General features: G+C 40.6%; 1 protein-coding gene across 1 annotated transcript in view; it reads left to right on the top strand.

The window, feature by feature from the left end:
- The first annotated feature begins 6,174 nt into the window (after positions 1–6,174).
- Positions 6,175–24,895, top strand: part of SLC26A5 (solute carrier family 26 member 5) — a 41,460-nt gene continuing 22,739 nt past the window's right edge. Inside the window, exons 1-7 of the mRNA XM_061413892.1 lie at positions 6,175–6,457; positions 8,674–8,813; positions 12,718–12,828; positions 13,923–14,089; positions 14,642–14,806; positions 19,761–19,913; positions 22,396–22,478. Of these exons, the coding sequence (XP_061269876.1) occupies positions 6,306–6,457; positions 8,674–8,813; positions 12,718–12,828; positions 13,923–14,089; positions 14,642–14,806; positions 19,761–19,913; positions 22,396–22,478 (971 nt within the window). The 5' untranslated portion in view covers positions 6,175–6,305. The remainder of the gene's footprint in view (positions 6,458–8,673; positions 8,814–12,717; positions 12,829–13,922; positions 14,090–14,641; positions 14,807–19,760; positions 19,914–22,395; positions 22,479–24,895) is intronic.

Here is a 24,895-nt window from a genome sequence, read left to right as displayed (position 1 = left end):
TACCGTTGCATCTCAGAATGCAAAATCCTTTGGCCTAGGAATTGAATGGGGGGTGGATAATTACAAAAGAAGAGAGAAAGGATGGGAAGAGCCACAGGCTATATCCTCCAGCAACCATGGCCCCCACCACTCACAAACACTCCGAGAGCATTCAGGCCGCAAGCTGCATGTTACTTTGTGTTAGGTGTTCAGACAATCACGCTGTCCTCACAGAGTTTACAGTCTGCATTCAGGACCAGCTTGCAGGGATTATTGGGCCTTTGGCTCTTTCCACATGTTGGGCCACTTCAATTAATCCATGATCATTAATAAGGAAAAGCAGGGAGTTTATCTTGGTTATGCTAAAAGTCCCAGAGGTATAGAAAAGAGGAAGCAGCTTTTCCAAATTCCTTTAAAGAGAAGATTACAAAAGTTATAAGTGAAAGAAAAATTTTTTCTGAACTATAATCTTTCTCTCTGAGCTGTGAAAAATACAGACTCCAGAATTACTAAATCAGAATCTCTAGAGGTATTTTAAGTTCTCCTTGTGATTTCAAGGAGAAATTTGTGGTCTTTTAAGCTCTCCTTGTCATTTCAATGTGCTTCCAAGTTTGTTGTGACTGGTCTAGTTGACCCTATGATAATATCATAGAACAGCTCAGAATGCTTGAGAGGCAGAACTAGGGCCAGACCCTTACCCCAACCTTCAATTTGGAGTATCTTCCACAAAACCATAGTGAAGCTTCATTATTGGCAAGCAACTGATTCTTGCTTTTAGTTTGAAGTTAAAAATGTTGTCACTACATTTTTATTTATAAATATGTGTGCTTTTTAAAACTACTTTGAATAGGAAGCAAGGTTTTCATTTTGAAAATATTTTGGGATAAGTCAAGTGAGTGTAGATGAGTTCATTTTCAGATTTACACAGTGAGGAAGTTAAACTGGATGGTTTACAAAATTACTTTCAGATCTAGAAATCAATGTTGGAAGGTATTCTAAATTGTTTTTAAATCCCTTCTTTCATAGCTTTGAAAAACAGGGCTTCTACATCGAAGATCAATTTGCTTTTCTGTCATTAGCATTTTTGTTGGAGACTCTGTCAGAAGGCTTGTTCCTTAGATCCATCCAGAAAACTTTACTCATGTGAGGGTTTATATACTTAGTTTTACAACTTGGTGATTTATAATGATAATCCACATACTGGAAGCTCATTATCTGTCAGATAATCATCTGGTCATTTGATCTCCTGCCTTGGTCCCTTGGTTACTTTGCCTCTCTTCTGATATATAACCTCTTCTTCTGATAAAGTGGTTATTGATAGCCTTCAAGGCTTTAGTTATTTAATTCTTGTGATGAGCATACAAAGTTCCCCCAAAGGACAATCTTTCATTATAACATCCTCTTCTTTACTCTTCCCAGCAGTCCTTTTCCTTTCTCAGTTGAGACATCTTTGAACTTCCAAATAGATATCTCAAGGAGGACAAAAATTGTAGCCAGGATCCTGAAACCTCAAAAGAGTTTGAGAATCCCCTCTTTTCTGTGTCTCTTCCTGACCTGCTGCTAAGTCACTTCAGTTGTGTCCGACTCTCTGCGACCCCATAGACGGCAGCCCACCAAGCCCCCCTGTCCCTGAGATTCTCCAGGCAAGAACACTGGAGTGGGTTGCCATTTGTTACCAGATTTAGCAAAGGACAATATAAGATACTCAATTGTAACTAAATTGGGATAAAGAATAAAATTTTAATATAAGGATGCAATATTTGGAACATACTTATACTAACCATTTGTTACTTATCTGACATTCACATTTAACTAGACATCCTATAATTTATTTGGCAACTCTGCAGAGAGTACATAGCTAAGGCTTTCCTAGTTCATCTAATGTTTTGGGGTCTAAATTCTTTTAATATTTGCTCTTAATTTAAAACTTGAATGGAATGTTTGTAATAACTAAGATTTCAGTTTTCTTTAGCATTTTCATAAAATGTTAGCATTTGCACTGCCCACCTATACACAATTCCCTTTTGTTGTGAGAATATAAGAATAGAAATAAGACTTTTCTGTAGAAACCCAAGCTTGATAATTCTCTCCTTTGTAAGTTTTTATTAAGTATTTCAAAGATACACATAAGCAAAGATAATAATATAATGCATTGCACACAATTTATTTATACCCTATTCAGCTTCCTTCTTTTTGTTTGGTTTGATAGGTAGGTGTGAGTGTATATATTGCCATCTCCTAAGTCAGTGGTTTTGAACCTTGACTATGCAGTAAGAATCACCTGGGGAGCTTTTAAATCTCAATCCTTGCCTGCCTCCTAGACCAATTAAATCAGAATTGGTGGCAGTAGAGTCAGATGATTCCAATGTGCAGCCAGGGCTGAGAACCAGTGCCCAGAACGAAAATGGCAAATGCAAAGAGACATTTTTTACTGCTAAATCATCTCCTTATATTTCACATTCCTCTTCATAACTTACTTCATGTATTTTTCAGCAAGTATATTATATCATGGTGTGTGTGTGTATATATATATGTATAATGTTATGTTGAATTACAGCAAACATGTCATTTTATAAAATTTACTTTAAAAAAATCTCATCTGTCTTTAATCATGTCACTGATTCATTATTAATTTCCTAAGAGCTTCCTAATTGGCTTTGTTTTCAAATATTTATTTGTGATTTTCTGATGTCTTTTTCATATACATGTCTGTCTTAGGTTATAAACCAGTGGTTCTTAACTTTACCTGCTCATTAGATTCATCTTGCTGCTGCTGCTGCTGCTGCTAAGTCGCTTCAGTCGTGTCCGACTCTGTGTAACCCCACAGACGGCAGCCCTCCAGGCTCCCCCGTCTCTGGGATTCTCCAGGCAAGAACACTGGAGTGGGTTGCCATTTCCTTGTCCAATGCATGAAAGTGAAAAGTGAAAATAAAGTCGCTCAGTCATGTCCAACTCTTGGCGACCCCATGGACTGCAGCCTACCAGGCTTCTCCGTCCATGGGATTTTCCAGGCAAGAGTACTGGAGTTGGATGCCATCGCCTTCTCCAAGATTCATCTTAGGATGCGCTAAAAAAGATGTCTGGGCCCCACCTCCCAGAGGCTCTGCTGGGAGGCTCTGTGCTAATTGGTCTGGTATAGAGCCCAATCATTGAAGTTTTTAAAAAGCACCTCAGGAGATTCCAAGTTTGGGGAGAATTGAAAGCCAGAGTCAAAAGATGTTTTGAATCTTCCTGGGAACATTTAAAACATGCACATAATTACCCTGCTTAATGAACCTGAGCCTGCATACATGCTCAGTTGTGTCTGACTCTTTGCGATCCCATGGACTGTAGCCCGCCAGGCTCCTCTGTCCATGCTTAAGGAGGTAGAAAGAATTTTGAGGTTCTAGGAGGAAGAGAAATGAGGAAATGATAAATGACCTTCATAGTAATAGGTGTAAATGAGGAATTTCTGTTGGGGGGAGCCAAAGGACTTTTGAGAATAAAAATAAGGATGTCTAATATTTTAGAAATGTTTTATTTCTTCTGCTATACTTTAACATGACCTATTGTGTTGCACTGAAAGCTTCAAAGCAGTTTGCTGTACTCAGGTACAGGGATCCATGCCCACACCCCTGTGAAGTAAATACTCACTGTCCAGACCTCACCTATGGGACCCTAATTCAGGAGGCTCAGAGTGAGGCCAGACACCAATCCTTTAAAACCTTGCCCAGAACATTGTGGTGAGAGGGCAAGTTTGGTCACTACTGCACTTTACGATAACACATCCCAATTCATTGCAATTCATCCCATTGACAACTGGGCAAATTCAAGAAGAGTAACAGTAAAATCAGTGGTAAAACTAGATTTTTGCAATAGGGATTCATATTATGAGACCTCTCTCAGATCTACCTGATCTTTTTCTCTTTGGCTATGTGAAGGAAGAAGTTATCTTTCTATGACAGGCTAGAAGACAATAAAGGAAGAGGTCTCCAGAAAAATAATTAAATAAAAATGTCAGAGTAATCTTAGTCTTCTATAATGTGAAGTACAGAGAGGAAGAATGACATACACTATCAATAACCATGATGCACCAGTACAAAGACTGTGTGTGTTCATCAGTGAGACAAGGACTGAGCTGGGTCCTGGGAATTCAGGGTATTGTCTCGAGGGATTTACAGTCTAGAAGAGGAAACCGATGATTATATAGAGGGGAGAGATAGGATATTATACATAACAGTGAGTAGAGACCCACTTCATGGGAGATTAGAGGTGAGCAAGGACTCAGGAAAGCAAAGAACAAAACCTGGCTTTTGAAAGATGATTAGGATGTAGGGGAAATGGAAGGAGAGTGAGGGAAAAGAAACAGCATTCCTTGTCAGAGTGAATGTAATTCTGGGCACAGGCACAGAGGCTGGAAGCAGCGTGGTAGGTGGCCTGAGTTGCAGATGGTTCTATGTCACCATTGCATGATGTTCTGGAGGAGTTGGGGGCAGAAGGGAGGCAGAGTGGCAGTGTTGCTGTCTATAAACCCACCCACATACCTCAGCCCAGCCATTCTTGTGTATTATGATGAGTTCCTGGAATAATAAATAAAAAGTCATATGAGAAGCCAGTCTTGCAAACTCTAAAACAAAAGATGTACAGTCTTAGTCAAATTGTGCCGCAGAATCCTCTTTCTTCAGGCTTATCTTTTCATATCATCAGTACTGATACTTGGTTGCATTTGCTGCTAGAATTCCTCTTTATTCTAGACTTTTAAATTTTCAACCTTCTTGGACCTAGGCTTTTGTTTTGTGTGATGTTTTCTGATTGGTCACACAAACATGATTTAAATTTGAGTGTAATTTCAGTTTGATGAATATTGAACTTTTCACCATGAGCAAATTGTATTGGTCAGCATCAGTAATCCAGCACCCACCTGCAGTTACCACACTGGCACCTAACCATTAACTCTTGCTAACCCCTGGGGAGGGAAATGTCAACCCACTCCAGTATTCTTGCCTGGGAAATCCCATAGACAGAGGAGCCTGGTGGGCTACAGTCTGTGGGGTCACAAAGAGTCAAACATAACTGAAGCGACTAAGCATAAGCATGCTAACCCCCAACTTCTCTGCCCTTTACTTCCTTCAGTTGGGACCCATGGCTTTAGTTGTTGTACACTTATTTTTTATTATAAAATATATCTTTCAAATTTACAACTGCAAAGAATCATGTACCAACCACAATCACCAGTTTACTTACCACATAGCTTAGTCAGATCTTAACATTTTGCTCTATTTGTGCCAGTTCTTTTTTTACAAACTAAACATTGCAGATACTGTCAGTCGAAGCTCCCTTTCTGTTCCCCTTCTCTCCAGAAGTGACACCATCCTGATCTTAGTGTTTATCATTGTCATGCATGCTTTTATACATTTACTACATATGGGCACATAACAAAATACATAATTGCTTTGTAAGTTTTTTAAACTTTAAGTACTTCCATTCTTGAAGTACCCATCTGTTCCATACACTTTTATTGAAAATTATGTTTTTGAGGTTTATGATGATGACATATATAGATTTAGTTCATTTATTAAAATTACTGTGTAGTGTTCAATTTATGACTATATAAAAATTTATGTAGACATTTAGTTTTTTTCTGATTTTTCACTGTCATAAAGCTGCAGTTAACATATTCCTCTGTGCAGAAGCATATTGGGGTTTTGTTCCTTAAACATTTCTTTTACTCATATGAGTAGTGTTCATTATGTAGATAAGTAGGTAGATAGATGTAGGTATAGAAATATCAGTCATCCTAATAGTCTCACGCATAGAAGCCTCAGCTCTGAACCACAGAATAATGTAAGGAGTAACCATATGTGAGTACAGAATTGGGAAGGAGGCTAATATACCTTCAAGAAACTTGGAGTCAGTTAAGGACTGGTCTTGCTCCTTTTTCTGTTTCTTTGACACATAAATTGTTAGAGTCAGCCTAATTCGCTGTTTCCTTAATATTGACTTAGAGCCAATTGCTGCAATATTTGTCCACTGAATTTAATACAATCCTTTGTTTAAAGTATATACATTACCCACTAATTGCCCTGGGAAGAAATGTCATGTTTTTTACTGACCTTAATTTCCTTTCATTTATTTGAGCCTACTCTGTCTAGATCACTAGGTTTGGTGCTCTGGGTATTCAAAGATGAAAAAGTCATTAGAGAACTTACAATAACACTGCCAGGAAGAGATGGTAGGAAACAATCATCTGTAAGATTTTGGCATCTGAAATAGAGTTTTTATTTTCTCCCTTAGTGACACTCAGGAAATGCTTGTCTCCTGCTGTTGATGAATAATTTCAGAGTACTATGGATCATGCTGAAGAAAATGAAATCCTTGGAGCAACCAAGCGGTACTATGTGGAAAGACCTATCTTTAGTCATCCAGTCCTCCAAGAAAGATTGCACAAGAAGGACAAGGTTTCGGATTCCATCGGGGATAAGCTGAAACAGGCATTCACGTATGTTCTTTCAGCCTGTTTCCTTTATTCTCTCATTCAGTTACGAGAGAAGCAAGGTCAAATGTACAAAGAGAATCTATGATGTAGAGGAAAAAACAAATGATGAACACTCGTGATTTGCAGAGCTGTCCACATGGTTCATTCCGATGTCCACATCTACATTCAGTGGTAGATATCTGATGGAACACAAGCTTTATTATGCATTTCACCATATGAAATTCCAGCTATGCCTTATGTCATATAAAGGTTTATATAAACAATCCACTTTTCAGTTCTCCACACACCTTTAAAATATCCACTGCTTTCAGTGACTGTGAAGCTGGGGAGATCCCAGCCAGGAGAAGGACATAGGATCTCATTGTCTTCCTAACCTGTCAACTCTCCTCCAAAGCCCCTCAGTAAAATGGCTTGATCCTTCCCCCTACTGAAAAAATGTCCACCTCTTCCATTTCAGGAATGTTCCAACCACTCTAGTCTTTTTCCTGCTTCTACTCTAGTGCCAACACCTTGAATCTATGAATGTAAGTCCCCAACTGAAGCTATCAAAGACATTCAGTGTCTTGGGACTCTTCATTTTGAAAACACGGATACAGTAATGTGGCAGGCCTGAGACTGATAATACCTTGGTGCCTGATTGCATACCTCATTGTGCAAACTATCTGATTGCTGCCTCCTGAACCATTGAGACCACAGCTCCTGTGCTGTGTTCATTTAAGCTTCGCAGTGACCCTGTGCTCTAGGTATGACATCATGAGAGGTTAAAAATACATACACTGGAGTCAAGACTACCTGAGTTTTAATCCTAATCCCAACCACCTATCAGCTGTGCACTGGTTTCCTCCTCTGAAAAATGGGAATAGTAATAGTGTTTACATCATTGGGTTACTGGGGTTAAAATTTATTAATTTATACACAGTGCAAGGCACACGGAAAACACTGTATAAATGTAGCTAGTATTAATATCTCAGTTTTCTAAACAGGGAGACTGCTATCAAATCTAGTTTGTTTTACTCAGATTCATTGCTCTTGTCATAGTTGCTTTACATTTTTGCTTCCAATATCCTTCTACATCTAATTACCAAGTACTTTTAATCACTAAAGACACTATATAAAATACCATGCATGGGCTTCCCAGGTGGCACTAGTGGTAAAGAACCCACCTGCCAGTGCAGGAGATGCAATAGACTTGGGTTCGATCCCTGGGTAGGGAAGATCCCCTGGAGAAGTGCATGGCAAACCACTCCAGTATTCATGCCTGGAGAATCCCATGGACAGAGGAGCCTGGTGGGCTCCAGTCCATGGGGTCCCAAAGAGTCAGACATGACTGAGCGACTAACACTTCACAACAATGCATTATCCTTTTAAATGGAATAAATTGCTTCCTTGTCACCAAGAGGACTTGAGACTGTCACAGTGATAATGGAATTCATCTGTCTATACTCTTACAGGCATCGACCAGCAAGATGACTGGCCAAAGCCCATAATACAGTCTCTGTATCAAAGTTAATTAAAACATCCAGGGATTAAAAACAATGCCTTGGTTTTATTACCACGGTGTTCCACCTAAGCAAGACAGCCAGGCATAGACTCAGCTACAGTAACGGTGGTGTTTTGAGTTTACCTAATCAAAGACCCTAAAGCATTGAACACATGTTTATAAAGCTCATAATACCTGTGTGAATTCCTTTCATTTTATAAGGGAAAACTTAGATATATTTGTATGGCTGAGTCTCTTTGTTGTTCACATGAAACTATCACCACATTGTTAGTCGGTTATACCCCAACACAAAATAAAGATGTTTTTGAAAAAAAAAGAAAAGGGAAAACTAAGTGGTTAGGTGCTGGTCAGTGGTTCCACAATCAAAAGTTAACTCAATTGGTAAGTACTTCCCATACTTTACATCAACACAGAAAGCACATTAAAGATTTCACCTATTGAAATAATGGCTTCTGGGATATCTCAACTATTTTGAAACTAACTTTTTCTTATTTTTCATGGTCAGTTGTGGAGTGTTAGAGTGGACCCAATTCAGATGTTCCTATTTTCTAAAAAAAATAATAAGCAGCTATTCTCTCTGATCTCTGCAGAATAGAAAAATCACCCTCATCACCAGTTTGAATTTTTCCTTTTTGTTCCAAAATATAAGGAAGGGAAAATGCCTTGATGTGAATTCTACAGAAATGGTTCTCATTTATCTATTTCTTTGTCCTTCCAGATGTACTCCTAAGAAAATACGAAATATCATTTACATGTTCCTCCCCATAACCAAGTGGTTGCCTGCATACAAATTCAAAGAGTATGTGTTAGGTGACTTGGTCTCAGGCATAAGCACAGGGGTGCTGCAGCTTCCGCAAGGTCAGTAGAATATATTTCATTTTTTCTTCCTCTGATATCATCTCAAACAATTGTGTTAACTTTGTTCTGTTTAATTTCATCGTGATTTTAAATTTATAATTTTTATCACATTGTTCTAGCACCTTTTCCTGTCCAGAGTAATTCTTCAGAAACATTTTACCCTTTAAAAGCCTCAGAGCTTTTAGTTGCAGAATATGGTGATACATTTACAGATCAATACATTTAGGAACTGGTGGGGCATTGTCTTTCCTTTGCTAAGTTAATTTCTAACTCCATGAACATGTTGTTAGGGGCTGTCCTTAAATCAACTATACTCCATTTTTAAAAAAAGGTTCTTGTCTAAGTCCATATCTAATTATAAGGTACCATGATATACTGAATTCCTCTGCAGTTGTATAATTTTATAGATATACAAGAATTTAAGAAAATGCTCATTGATTTATTCATCTGTTCACACGTGTGTAACCTGGCCCTCCCTGTCTTCACAGAACTAACTATCCAGTTAGGGAGAGAAACATGAAATAAATAAAAATACACATAAATGTTTATGTACAAATGACGGTAAACACTATGAAAGATACAGGGCACTCTGACATGATAATAATATGGGGACCTAATTTAAGTAGTTAAGTCACAGAACCTCATTGAGAAAGTGAGATTGACCAGTATTGAAATAGGACCCGGAGAAGGCAATGGCACCCCACTCCAGTACTCTTGCCTGGAGAATCCCATGTACAGAGGAGCCTGGTAGGCTGCAGTCCATGGAGTCGCTAGGAGTCGGACACGACTGAGCGACTTCACTTTCACTTTTCACTTTCATGCATTGGAGAAGGAAATGGCAACCCACTCCAATGTTCTTGCCTGGAGAATCCCAGGGGCAGGGGAGCCTGGTGAGCTGCCATCTATGGGGTCGCACAGAGTCGGACACGACTGAAGCAACTTAGCAGCAGCAGCAGCAGCAATAGGACCTAAGTAGGGACTGGAAGTACTTGGCAGGGCAGCAGCCACCTCACTACATTTTATATCATATGTACCCTTGTGCATATGCATTTAAATCTTACACTGTGGTAAAGGGGTATTTTTTACAGTGCTGCAATAAAATTGGATTCTTTAGCTCTGTTCTTGTCTAATATCTAAAAAATTAGTACTTCATACTTCCACATAAGGGGGAAAAAAAGGTGAGATTGAGCTGAGACCTGAAGGATCAGTAGGAGGCAGATAAAGAATGAGAAGAAATACATTTCAAGAAGAAGCAATAGCATGTGTGAAAGCAGTTAGCAGGAAAAGAATTGGGTGTTTGAAGAATTCTGAGAAAGGCAGTGTGCTAGGAGTGTGGGGAGTGAGAGGCCAGTGGCTGGCCAGATGGGCAGCAGCAGGTCTGCACAGCCTCGATAGGATCTTTTGGATTCCATTCTGAGTCCAGTGCAAGCTTGTCAGCTTGCTTTCCCCTTGGGTGTTTTTTTTTTTTTTTGCTAAGAGATCTCTGGGACTGTTGTGTGGGGAAGGGACTTGGTTGATGGGAGTGGCACCAGAATGAATGTAGGGAAACCAGTTAGAGGCAACAGTGACTCAGTGTAATCAAAAGGGGATAATGGCTTGACAAACCTCTAGGTTCAGTTCAGTCGCTCAGTCGTGTCCCACTCTTTGGGACCCCATGAGTCGCAGCACGCCATGCCTCCTTGTCTATCACCAACTCCCAGAGTTCACTCAAACTCATGTGCATTGAGTCGGTGATGCCATCCAGCCATCTCATTGTCTGTTGTCCCCTTCTCCTCCTGCTCCCAATCCCTCCCAGCATCAGGGTCTTTTCCAATGAGTCAACTCTTCACATGAGGTAGCCAAAGTATTGGAGTTTCAGCATCAGTCCTTCCAGTGAACACCCAGGGCTGATCTCCTTTAAGATGGACTGGTTGAATCTCCTTGCAGTCCAAGGGACTCTCAAGAGTCTTCTCGAACATCACAGTTCAAAAGCATCAATTCTTCAGCGCTCAGCTTTCTTCACAGTCCAACTCTCACATCCATACATGACCACTGGAAAAACCATAGCCTTGACTAGACAGACCTTTGTTGGCAAGGTAATATCTCTGCTTTTCAATATGCTATCTAGGTTGGTCATAACTTTCCTTCCAAGGAGTAATTGTCTTTTAATTTCATGGCTGCAATCACCATCTGCAGTGATTTTGGAGCCCCAAAAAATAAAGTCTGACACTGTTTCCACTGTTTCCCCATCTATTTGCCATGAGGTGATGGGACCAGATGCCATGATCTTAGTTTTCTGAATGTTGAGCTTTAAGCCAACTTTTTCACTCTCCTCTTTCACTTTCATCAAGAGGCTTTTTAGTTCCTCTTCAGGTTCTGCCATAAGGGTGGTGTCATCGGCAATCTTGATTCCAGCTTGTGCTTCTTCCAGCCCAGTGTTTCTCATAATGTACTCTGCATGTAAGTTAAATAAGCAGGGTGACAATATACAGCCTTGATATACTCCTTTTCCTATTTGGAGCCTCTAGGTTAGCTGGTCGGAAGAACTATTCCCTCACCAGTTTCCTGAAAAGTAATTACCAAATGATAAATTAAAAAAAAAAATTCCCCTGTGATCAATTAGTTGGATTTTCAATTTGCCAAGTAACTGAGTTGTTGAATCTATTAAATCTGTTAAACAAAGTTTTAAATCAGGTTTAGGACCATTCTCCATAACCATTTTAGTACCAGAGGACAGAGAAAGGGATGTATTTAAAGGCAGAGGTGAGGGTGGGGGAAGGAGCAAAGGTCAACTCAGCATCTGAAGTGGGAAATAGGATCTAGACTGACGTTCAGTCAAGTTGGACTGACAGAGCTTCAGGAAATGGCTGCGGTGAGCACGTAGACAAATGCTTCAGAGAAATTCTAGGATTTTGCATAGTTGTGTTTTCACTGAAACGCCATTCTGCAACTTTTTTTGGACCTTCTTCCATTTTGATAAAGATGGTAGCTGTAAAAATGGAAAGAATTGGAAACATACATGCTGTGTTTTATAGGTAAAATCAGCAGGAGTGGCTGTTGGATTGATTTGGAGGAGAATGAGGAAGCTGGGCATGTGAGGGACAAGGAGATTGACATTAGATTAGGAGTAAGAATTTTCTAGAGAAAGGTGAAAAAGCCTTATGCATTTACCCTCCACCAAAAGTCAAGGAAGGAAAGAAGGACTGCAACAGAACCACTTGGAGCACTGGACACGTGTCCCTTAAAGTTTGTGGGCACTATTGCAGGAAAAGTAAATCTACAGGTGGAATGGTGTGAACCACCTAGAGCAGCAGAATGTGGCCTGCACTTGCAAAGTTTCCTGGGGCTAAAGCACTACGGGGTGCTTTGGGAGGCAACCAGGCTCGGCTCATTTGAAAGTAACCTGCCCAAGAAGACTGCCTACAGCATAAACAGCTGCCCAGCAGAAAGAACCTGGAAGAGGTGTAAGACCTGGAACCTGGAAGGGGCCAAGATTAGGGGAGGGGTGTTACATCTGCCAGAGAATGCTGCACTGGGAGTTCCTCATTGAAAAGGGGTCTCCGGACAACCCTCAAAGCAACGCACTGGAGAAGCAGCCGGCATTTGGGAATTAACAGCAGATTACAGCTGTGCCAGTCAAGGAAGACTTTCTGCCCGTATCTAATTTGGGAAAGATTAAAGCAGAAAAAAATCTACTCCTGGTGAAGAGGGAATGACAAGAAAAACTGTCTCAGCCTGGACTCTCTGAGCACAAATACAAGATTCTGTGTGGGAGTGGGACAGAAGTGTGGGCACGCTGAGACACGTCAGCTTAAATTAATAGGGTTTTCATTTGTTCATCATAGATAAAGAACCAGGAGAGAGATACACAGAGCCCGCTGTTTTCTAATCATCTCCCCATTTCTGTTTGGTCTTAATCCCGCAGGTTTAGCCTTTGCAATGTTGGCAGCTGTGCCTCCAGTGTTTGGCCTATACTCTTCATTTTACCCTGTTATCATGTATTGTTTTTTTGGAACCTCCAGACACGTATCCATAGGTAAACCTTATAGTTGATGTTTTACTACCTTTCCTTTTGGATTTCCCAGCTTTGCAATGTGCTGAAGAAATAACATGTTTGTTATTAGGATATCAAACTTTTGTTACTGTATGCCCAATAGGTGCTTTTAAAAAATACACTCTCCCTCAAGATTTCTAGAATTAATAGCTTTCTTATAATATGGGCATAATAGAAAAAGACAGTTTTCTTGTCTGAAAAGACAAGAAATCTGTGATGTAAGTATTTCAGTTCATAATACAATTTGCTTGCATCTGTGTTTTCTTTTTATTTATTAATGATACTTCAAGTTCCTATTGCTATGCATACATTGCATTTGCATCTTATTTTAGACACTGAATTGTACATGGTTTCTCTTTAGTGTATTTAGGATCAGGTTTATATGGGTTTCATAGTAGTGTTGGTGCTGCCTGAGGGTGCTACCGGCCAACACACACACACACACACACACACACACACACACACACACACACGTCTCAGATGTTCATTGCTAGGTGACAAACACGCCCAAAACTTAGCAGCTAAAAACAATCATTAGATTATCTCTCATAGTTTCTGTGGGTCAGGATTTGGGAAGGGCTCAACTGGACAGTTTTGGCTCAGCATCTCTCAAGCAGTTGAGAGTCAGGTGGGAGCTGGAGCCAGAGCAGCTACAGGAGGTGGGTCTCCCTCTCCCTCTCTTCTTGCGTCTCACCCCACCCTCTCTCCATGGGGTCCTTTCTGGGGCTTTCTCACACACAAGGTTGAAGCACGAGCAAGCAGCACAGCTCTCAGGCAGAGGTCATAGCATCTTTTGTTACGTAGCATCACAGGTCACACAGTATCACTTCCGCTGCATTCTTTTGGTTACTAGAGTGCCGCAAGTCCACCCAGATTCAAGGAGAGAGGAATTAGGCCACCTCTTCATGGGAAAATGTCAAAGTTCTAGAATAGTGTATGGAATGGAAGATTCTGTCACTGTGCAGTGTTATTTCAGTGAGGATTTATTGACCTCACCTGTCTGTCCTGGGATGCTGGCAACAATCATATCAGATATGCCGAAAACCATTTCTCTGATTAATACTTCATTATTTCAGGTCCGTTTGCAGTTATTAGCCTGATGATAGGCGGTGTGGCTGTTCGATTAGTACCAGATGATATAGTCATTCCAGGAGGAGTAAATGCAACCAATGGTACAGAGGCAAGAGATGCCTTGCGAGTAAAAGTCGCCATGTCTGTGACCTTACTTTCAGGAATCATTCAGGTAAGACTCAGAGATGTGGAAATAAGCTCTCATTTGCTGATTTAATAAATATCTTTTGAGCACTCCTGGCTGGTCGTGGGCAAGGTCGGCCAGCAAAACTCCAGAGCTTAGGGTTTGTAGCTCAGGAATGCCAGTCCCACTGCATGCTTTATTTAAATTGATATTGAGTAGGAACTAGCTAACTGCAGTTGGATACTTTAGAGGTTCTAAAAGCAAGACTAGCTTGAAGCAGGGTGGGTTGGTAATGGGAAAAGGCATTTCTTATCTGCCTGGAAGGAGCAAGCAATGACATGACTAAGTGTGCCCCACTTCTGAGGGACAGGGAGCATAAAAAGGGTGCCCAGTACTTTGTGAGGCTCCAGGCCCCTCCAAATGTTGTTGTTTTCTGAATAACCACTGACTGATTTGTTAGCTACTTACCTGCTATAGATACAAATTTGTAGTGTTAGAAAGTGGTCCAGAAAAAACTTTGGGATGTTTTCTGTTGGATTTAACTTCCTGATCTATCATGTGATTTATTTGTCTCTTTGTCATAAAAAAAAAAAAAAAAAGTTTTGCCTAGGTGTCTGTAGATTTGGATTTGTGGCCATATATCTCACGGAGCCCCTGGTCCGTGGGTTTACCACTGCTGCAGCCGTGCATGTCTTCACCTCCATGTTAAAATACCTGTTTGGAGTTAAAACAAAGCGGTACAGTGGGATCTTTTCAGTGGTGTATGTAAGTAAGCAACTTCCCGGCTGACTGGCACTTGTTTCCCTTCTGTATTTTTCCTCCTCCTCTCCTGTATCTCAAGGCTCACTTTGCTTATTTCTAAGAATTTCAGTAGAATGGAGAAGATTTAGTCATTCTAAGGCTTTTCTGAGAAGAGCATTACAAGGGGAATTAAACCTTAAAGTTTCACTTCATTAATATGTGATACTATCTACCTCACAAGATATTTTTTGTCAGGTATTTATTTGGTGACTACAACTTTAGCCTAATTAGCTCCAGAGACAGCTTCTTCATAAGATCAGATTAGGTTCTCTTTGGGAAAGTGAAAGTGAAAGTTGCTTACTCATGTCTGACTCTGCATTCCCATAGACAGTAGCCCACTAGGCTCCTCTGCCCATGGAATTTTCCAGGCAACAGTACCAGAGTGGGTTGGCATATCCTCGTCCAGAGGATCTTCCCAACCCAGGATTGAACCTGTGTCTCTTATGTTCTCCTGCATTACAAGCAGATTCTTTACCATCTGAGCCACCAAGGAAGTCAATTTAAAGTCATTCTGGGATAACATCTCTCTCTCAAAAACTGCTTGCTCAAGCAGGCGAAAATTGGACGTCTATAAAGGATTTGACTAACACACCTAACCAGTTTAATCTAATATAATGTACATAGACCCTTCCACCCAACTCAGAGAAAATACAAATTATTTACAAGCATGTAGGTAACAATGGTAATAACTGATCATGTTGAAAATGGTCATGTACAGCTGACCACAACTTCTAAAAAAATGCAGTTTCACATGGTGCAATATAATTAGCAATCGATAGCTAAAGATGGCTTAAAACCCCCATACATTTGGAAACTAAAAACACTTCTAAGCAGCCCATGGATAAGAGAAAATTATGAAATAATTAGAACCAAATGACAGTGGAACTGCTACTTATCAAAACCTCTGAAATGCTGCTAAAGATATTTTTGGAATGAAAGACCTATATGGCCTTTGTAAGAATTCATGTGTCACACACTGTGTTAGGCAGAGCAGTGAGCTTACACTTCAATGGGAAGACAAATGTGTTAGTTGCTTAGTTGTGTCTGACTCTTTGCGACTCCATAGACTGTAGCCCACCAGGCTCCTCCGTCTATGGAATTCTCCAGGCAGGAATATTGGAGTGGATTGCCATTTTCATCTCCAGGGTATCTTCCTGACCCGGCGATCGAACCCAGGTCACCCGGATTGCAGGCAAACTCTTTACTTTCTGAGCTATAGGGAAGTCCCCAGTACAATGGGAAGACAAATAGTAAACCACTAATCACATAAATGGGCTGCCCAGGTGCCTCAGTGGTGAAGAATCCGCCTGCTATTGCAGGAAATGCAGGTTTGATCCCTGAGTCAGGAAGATCCCTTGGAGATGAAAATGGCAATCTACTCCAGTCTTCCTGCCTGGAGAATTCCATGGACAGAGGAACCTGGCAGGCTACAGTCCATGGGGTCACAAAACGGTCAGACATAGCAACCAAAACAAGTCACATAAATGTGTAATTAAGTATAAATTGTGTTAAGTGCTATGAAAGAAAAATCAGGCTGCTATGAAAATTGAATAGGGAGACCTTTAGATCAGGGTTCTATAATTCATACACACAACATGGTGGAGTAGAAGAAAGTGCGCTCATCTTCTCCTATGAGAACTCCAGAGTTACAACCAGGTGGTCAATACCGAAATCAGATTGATTATATTCTTTGCAACCAAAGATGAAGAAGCTCTATACGGTCAGCAAAAAACAAGACCAGGAACTGACTGTGGCTCAGATCATGAACTCACTGCAAAATTCAGACTTAAAAGAAAGTAGGAAAAACCACTAGACCATTCAGGTATGAATCCCTATGATTATACAGAGGGAGTGACAAATAGATTCAAGGGATTAGATCTGATAGAGTGCCTGAAGAACTATGGACAGAGGTTCCTGACTTTGTACAGGAGACAGGGATCCAGACCATCCCCAAGAAAAAGAAATGCAAAAAGGCAGAATGGTTGTCTATTGAGGCCTTACAAATAGCTGAGAAAAGAAGAGAAGCTAAAGGCAAAGGAAAAAAGGAAAGATATACCCATCTGAATTCTGAGTTCCAAAGAATAGCAAGGAGAGATAAGAAAGCCTTCGTCAGTGATCAATGCAAAGAAAGAGAGGAAAACAACAGAATGGGAAAGACTAGAGATCTCTTCAAGAAAATTAGAGATACCAAGGGAACATTCATGCAAAGATGGGCACAATAAAGTACAGAAATGGTAGAAAGCTGAAGATATTAAGAAGAGGTGGCAAGAATACACAAAAGAACTATACAAAAAAGATTTTCATGACCCAGATGGTGTGATCACTCACCTCGAACCACGATGGTGTGATCACTCACCTCGAGCCAAACAAGTGGGCCTTAGGAAGCATCACTGGAGTGTGAAGACAAGTGGGCCTTAGGAACCATCACTACAAACAAAGCTACTGGAGGTGATGGAATTCCAGTTGAGCTATTTCAAATCTTAAAAGATGATGCTGTGAAAGTGCTGCACTCAATATGCTACCAAATTTGGAAAACTCAGCAGTGGCCACAGGACTGGAAGTCAGTTTTCATTCCAATCCCAAAGAAAGACATGCCAAAGAATGTTCAAACTACCACACAATTGCACTCATCTCACATACTAGCAAAGTAATGCCCAAAATTCCCCAAGTGAGGCTTCAACAGTATGTGAACCGTGGACTTCCTGATGTTCAAGCTGGATTTAGAAAAGGCAGAGTAGCCAGAGATCAAATTGCAAGCATCCAGTGGATGATAGAAAAAGCAAGAGATTCCAGAAAAACATCTACTTCTGCTTTATTGACTATGCCAAAGCCTTTGACTGTGTGGACAACAAAATGTGGAAAAGTCTTCAAGAGATGGGAATACCAGACCACATTACCTGCCTCTTGAGAAATCTATATGCAGGTGAAGAAGCAATAGTTAGAACCAGACATGGAACAACAGACTGGTTCCAAAATGGGAAAGGAGTACATCAAGGCTATATATTGTCACCCTGCTTATTTAAGTTATATGCAGAGTACATCATGCGAAATGCTGGGCTGGATGAAGCACAAGCTGGAATCATGATTGCCAGGAGAAATATCAATAACCTCAGATATGCAGATGAAACCACCCTGATGGCAGAAAACAAAGAAGAACTAAAGAACTTCTTGATGAAATTGAAGGAAGAGAGTGAAAATGCTGGCTTAAAACTCAACACTCAAAAAACAATGATCATGGCATCCTTCCCATCACTTCATGGCAGATAGATGGGGAAACAATGGAAACGGTAAGACTTTATTTTGGGTCTCCAAAATCAGTGCACATGGTGACTGCAGCCATGAAATTAAAAGACGCTTACTCCTTTGAAGAAAAGCTATGACCAACGTAGATAGCATATTAAAAAGCGGAGACATTACCAACATAGGTCTGTCTAGTAAAGCTATGATTTTTCCAGTAGTCATGTATGGATGTGAGAGTTGGACTATAAAGAAAGCTGACTGCTAAAGAATTGATGCTTTTGAACTGTGGTGTTGGAGAAGACTCTTGAGAGTCCCTTGGACTGCAAGGAGATTCAACCAGTCCATCCTAAAGGAAATCAGTCCTGAATATTCATTGGAAGGACTGATGCTGAAGCTGAACCTTCATTATTTTGGCCACCTGATGCGAAAAACTGACTCATTGGAAAAGACCCTGATGCTGGGAAAGATTGAAGGCAGGAGATGGGGACAACAGAGGATGAGATGGTTGGATGGCATCACGACTCAATGGACATGAGTTTGAGCAAGCTCTAGGAGTTTGTGATGGACAAGGAAGCCTGACATGCTGCAGTCCATGGGGTCACAAAGAGTCAGACATGACTAAGCAACTGAACTGACTGACTTACTAGATTAGGGATCTAGGAAAGTAGCTTTGAGGAAGTAACAATTAAATTGAGTGTTTCATTGATTAGAATAGAGTCCAACTGTGGGTGTCCATGTATGCTCAGTCATATCCAACTCTTCATGACCCCATGAACTGTAGCCCACCAGGCTCCTCTGTCCATGGGATTTCCCAGGCAAGAATACTGGAGTGGATTGCTGTTTCCTTCTCCAGGGGATCTTCCCAAGCCAGGGATCAAACCCACAGCTCCTGCATCTCCTGCATTGGCAGGCAAATTCTTTACCACTGAGCCACTTGAGAAGCCTCCAACTGTGGGAATAGTTCCTAAATATCTAAATTCTTCATTTCCCATAATAGCTGGTAACATGCTTCTTACTCAGAGATTTCTCAAAGTGCCATGTCACAAAGGAAATAGGACAGAGAGGCACACCAGAGAATGCTCTAGGAGTTGATAGGAAAGGTTTGTAGCCTGGGCTCGGCGGTCATCTACTTGCCCAGGGTCCAGAAGAGTACTGACTGTACGTGGGGTGCCGAGACTGCAGCCTTAGGAGACAATTAAGTGGCTTTCTTCTCTTAAGTTTCCTGGGCTTCTTTCTAAGTTTCTGCTACTCTCTTGCCTTCGAAGCTCACCTGATTCCTCTTTCATCTGCTAAAAATGATTTCTCCCGCTTTCCGTTCCTAAAAGCTTTTCTGTATATTTGCTTTCAGATAATTATGCTGATATAACCCATGGTCCTTTCCTAATGCTCAGTACTCAGCTTCAGGGTGACTGTTCTGAATTTTACAATTCTACATTGAGACATTAGTGTAGCAAAAAACACTGTAATATATGATTGTTGGTTAGATATTACAACTACAAAGTTGTATAGCTGGGTAAAAGTGACTCCTAGTGGTGAAAGCTGCGAAGAGAGAGATTTCAGCCTGAGAAGTGTAAACTGGAAACGTCCGCTACTGGGATGGCTAGTGTGAATTAGAGCACTGGACTGTCTGTTCAGGGGCTACTGCCTGATGTAACCTCCCGTGTTCACTGTGTTACAGAGTACAGTTGCTGTGTTGCAGAATGTTAAAAACCTCAACGTGTGTTCCCTAGGCGTTGGGCTGATGGTTTTTGGTTTGCTGTTGGGTGGCAAGGAGTTTAATGAGAGATTTAAAGAGAAATTGCCAGCACCCATTCCTTTAGAGTTCTTTGCGGTAAGTCAACTTCCAGCCACGTTCACCTAGCTGTTTCTGTGAAGGGTTTTGAAGTGGGACAGGGGAGAGAGAAGTTAGACTTTTTTTTCTCTCTGTTCCTCCAAGAGAAGGTTGGAGTTTGTCAAGGGGAACTTTTACAAATACAGTGACAAACAAATAAAAGCACTGAAACATAGGCATGGGTGACTTTTAAAATACAGATGAAGACTATCCACAAAAACGTGAATGTAAATTATCTGAGTGAAATTATGGAGATTTTCCTTTCTCAGAGTTTTTATTGTCTAATTGTTTTATAATGAATATGTAATACTTTAATGACTTGAGAAAACTAAGCTGTTTCTAGTTTGGAAAGAGCAAAAGACAAAGGTTCCCAAACTTTGTTAATTCTTGGCACTCATAGGTCAAAAAAAATACCTAACTAATAGTTCCATTTACTAAGTAATCAAATCCAAATAATTTAATGTATATTTATGTCTGACAACTTAAGAACTGTTTGTAAAAATAATGCATATAAATTGAAATAAAGTGTTATTACATTCTTAAATAACGACAGCAATTTATTAATGAATTTGTGTGGCTTGTGGACACTGCACAACCCTTTAAACTTGCCAGTCAGACACCACTACCCTCATTTCCTGTGCACTTTTGATTTTTGTGTAGTACTTGTTTTCTAAATCACAGCGACCAAAGTTTGCAAACCTTTGGTATGACTGAAACCAATGTAGTAGGAACTAATGTGGAAACTGTGAACTACTCAAACTAGAAGTTTGCCTAGTATCTGACAGGTGTCCCTATTTCCCATGAAAGTCTCACAGAGAATGAGCTCTCCTTGGGACCCTGGGGCACTTTGGTGTATAGTTTGGGAACCCACAGGAGAAGAAATAAAAAGGATAGGTATCGGATCCAAATTTAGCAAGAAGTTCCAGCCCCAAAACCTACCAGCTGGTATAGCTCACAAGGAAGCCAGTGCCTTTGATCCTCTTCCTTGCTTTCATCTCATCTACACCCAAATAGGACTGTTTCTCATCATCTCAAGACCTGTTCTATCACTGGGGTTTGACACAGAGTTCCTGTTTCCTCTTGGAGAACAACAGGAGGTTCTCAGCTCCCTTGCATGGCAAAGGAGAAGGACAAGCCCTAATCATGAAGTAAATAATGAAGATTGTTTTTCCTGGCCGAGGTTCCTAGCTCTGTCCGCTTTCCAGATTCCATTTAAGGTTTCCTTCATGTTTCCCAGAGCAGTGGTTCTCCAGAATTCTTTCCTTGTAATTATGGTGAACCTGTGTTTTTTGGGGTTTTGGGTGTTTTATTTATTTGTGTGTTCCTCAGAGCAAGGAAGAAGAGAGCCATGCTGGAACCTTGGGAACAGTATCTACATGACTCTCTTTAAACATAAACTTTCTTTATCATAAAATTGTTTGGGGTTTTGTATTCTGTTTCAAAATGCATCTGTGTGTGTTGGTAGGAAAGCTGTGGTTTAAATTATTTACCACTGCATAAAGTTGATGCTCCAGAAACTTGAGCCATGTGTATCCTGTGGATTTGAATTTGGGGGCACTACCCCGGTTTGAGATGCACAACAGATGCAGTTAAGGGTGGCAGACATTACCACCAACAAAGAGGAGGCATTTCGTCATGGGGCCAGAAGCAGCCATGTCCTTGACCTCGCAGGCTGCTGTGTCTGATCATGAGCTTACCTTCTTGTTGGTTCCTTGCAGCAGGCCCTTCCATGGGGGACTGGCTCCCTTCTCTGGCCACCCCTATTCCTTTGCTCCTGAGTAACCCACTCAGAAAATTCTACAGGCAGTTGTTCTTTGGGATGAAGAAAGTTGCCATCTCTCCTGTTATTTTCTCTTCTTGTAGCTCACTGAGGCTTGTACTTCACACACAGACTAAATCCAGAAAACCTTATATATAAGTACACTCAGTGAGAGGCGGTTTCACTCTGACTCTGCCACAGACATGGGAGAAGACAGCCATGCTTCTGGAGGTGCTGGTGGGCACCTTGGTCCTGCTGTCCTGGAGACACAGTCTACAGGACGCTGATCCACCATTGTAGATCCAAACATACCTTTTACAATGATACACTGTCACTGTATCACCCTCACAAGACATATTTCATATCCTTTGTTGGTGCCACCTTGGCCGGAGCCTCATCTTACTTGCCCTAAATGCAAAGCCAACTCCTAGAAGGTTTTACGGCTTCTTTCTGTTTGGAGCCAACTAGCCAAGTGCCTCAGGATGAAACAGAGCAAAGTAAAGAGGAAAGAATTCCAGTTCACAAGGAGACTGTAGAGTCCACCTTAATGTTGTGGAGAAGGTCATTAGAAGAAGTTAGAAATGCTGGGAGCTGACTATAATTCTTTTTAAAACTGAAAGTGTGAGAATAGATTTGGCTTGGCTAACAAGTTCTTTGAAGCTTATTTTTGTGATGTTTGAATGTTTATTTCTCAGAGTGCATTCAGGTTTGTGTCTCTTTCAGGTGGTTATGGGAACTGGCATTTCAGCTGGGTTTAACCTGCATGAATCATACAATGTGGATGTCGTTGGCACACTTCCTCTGGGGTAGGAAAATAGTTATAAGTAACAGTGTGACTTGAATAATCAGTGGATGGATATCTTATATCTCCTACTTTAATGTTCTTGAAATTAAAAATCATTTTCTCCTATATATCAAATAGCTAAAAGGGTTTGGAGGTTTTGTTTTTTTTTTAGCTTGTGTATGTGTGGCAGAGGTTATTGTGGTAAAAATAATAATAATAACATAAAATTCACCATTTTAATCATTAAGTGCATAGTTCAGTATACTAAGTACAGTCACATTGTTGTGAAACAGATCTCCAGAACTTTTTCACCTTGCAAATCTGAAACTCTATACTGTTAAACAATAACTCTCCTTTCTGCTTTTCCTCCAGCCCCTACTTTCTATCTCTATGAATCTGATTATTTTAGTACTCATGACTGGCTTATTTCATTTAGCATAATATCATCAAGGTTCATGTTATAGCATGTGACAGGATTTCCTTCCTCTTTAAAGTGGAATAAAATTCCACAGTGTGTCTGTACCATGCTTTGTTTATCCATTCGTTCATTGATGGACATTTGGGTTGCTTCCACCTTTTAGCTATTGTGACTGATCCTGCTATGAACATGAGTATACAAATATCTCTTGAAGACCCTGTTTTTAGTTGTTTTGGATATACACATAGAAGTGGGATTGCTAGATCATATGATAGTTCTAGTTTAACTTTTTGAGAACCTCCATACTGTTTCCCATAATTGTTGCACCATTTTACAGTCCCACCAACAATGGCATGTGGTTTTTCATTTTTTTTCCTATATAGCACTTACCAGTTTTTTATTAATAGATATCTTCCTGGATAGCATAGGAGTTAAAAGCAAAATGACCTTAATCTAGCCTGTCACTTACTAGCTTTGTGACCTTGGGCAAGTCACATACCATCTCAAAGCCTCAGTTTCCTCCTCTGCCAAGTAAGCATGGTAATTAGTGACTCTCCGAGGGGCAGTTGTGAGACCTCCGGTGAAGTGCAGGTAAAGCGGTCCACGTAGCACCTGGCACACAGTGCATGGTCTAGACATGTTAATTGAAAGCCCTGTGGCTCATTATTTCAACCAGTTTTCTTGTTTTAGACCACATATTGCTGCTTTGCTTCATCTGTTTTTCTCTTATCTAATTCTACATTTTTTAAATTTTACTATTATTTTTTATATTTAAAGGAGTAAGAGTGACTACGAGCCTCTCCTGGTCTCATCTGTCCCTCCTTGATCATCTCTGGCTCTCTCTGTATCTCTCTGTGTGTCTCTGTCTTTTTGTCCCTGGTACCGTCTGTTTCTTGCCACCCACCCTGTCCTCTCCTTGCAAAAGAACAGAGTCAGACATTTGCCCAGATGTTGGATATTGAAAGAACCTGGCATATTCCATCAGGGCTTGCCCCAGGGACCAGCTAAGAATCTCCAGGGAAGCCCAGGGAGGAGGAGTTGCTCTCCAAGCCAAAGTTCACCCAGGGAGCAAGTATTGAAGGAGGAAGCCTGCACTCAGCTTCAATGAATTGCTATCATAAATGAGTTACTTATGACTCATTTAAAAGTATAACAGTGATAATCCTTGCTTTTCTACTTGGACTTATAATTTTTTAAGTACTTTTATACCCCCATGTCAATTGATGGCTCACAATAACACTGTTGACGTGTTATCCTCACTTAGCAGATTAAAAAGTTCATTTATTCTCAATTATTCAGCATATATTTGTTGAATGCCTACTAAGTGCTAGGGACACAGGAGTTAAAAACAGAAGTGAACATGGAAGCAAAAAAGTCTTTGCTCTCATGGAGCTGATATTCTACTAGGAGAAATAGGCAGTACATCAGTGGTGAGACATGCCGTAAGACAGGGGAAGCCGGGTAAGAGACAGGAGGGGCTGGGGTTGCTCTTTTAGGTAGGGTGTCAGGGAAGGTGACATTTGAGAGATGTGAGTGCAGTTCAGTGAGTCCCAGCCTAGAGTCAGAACTCAGTCTTCTGATACCCAGTTGTGTGATCTTTCCATTACCTCACACCTGCGTCACTAACATAGTTAGTCATGTGATAAACACAAGTCTTTGGATCCAATAGATAACCCTATTCAATAACTAATCACAAGTAATTTACATGGTGAATTTTTACACTTAGATTTCTCCTTTTTAAAATTCACATGCCACCATAATTCCTACCTAATACCTTCCTTTCCCTATTGCATTATACCCAAATATGCTTTCCCTCTATTAGTAAAAGCTAAACCTTAAAAAAAAAAAAAGTACCGTTTTGAAACTTGGCTTCCCAGAAACCTTATCTTTATGGAACTTTGCTCAAAACCAGGCAGGAAACCAATAATGCCTGTCTAACATCCTATCTATGTACAGTCATACCACTTCAGTGATATATGAGCCTCATTGCCAAACAACAGTGGTTTATTGGCTCACAGTTT

The sequence above is a fragment of the Bos javanicus genome, chromosome 4 (genome assembly GCF_032452875.1).
Source record: "Bos javanicus breed banteng chromosome 4, ARS-OSU_banteng_1.0, whole genome shotgun sequence".
Classification (NCBI taxonomy): Eukaryota; Metazoa; Chordata; class Mammalia; order Artiodactyla; family Bovidae; genus Bos; species Bos javanicus.
This window is presented reverse-complemented; position numbering and strand designations above follow the sequence as displayed.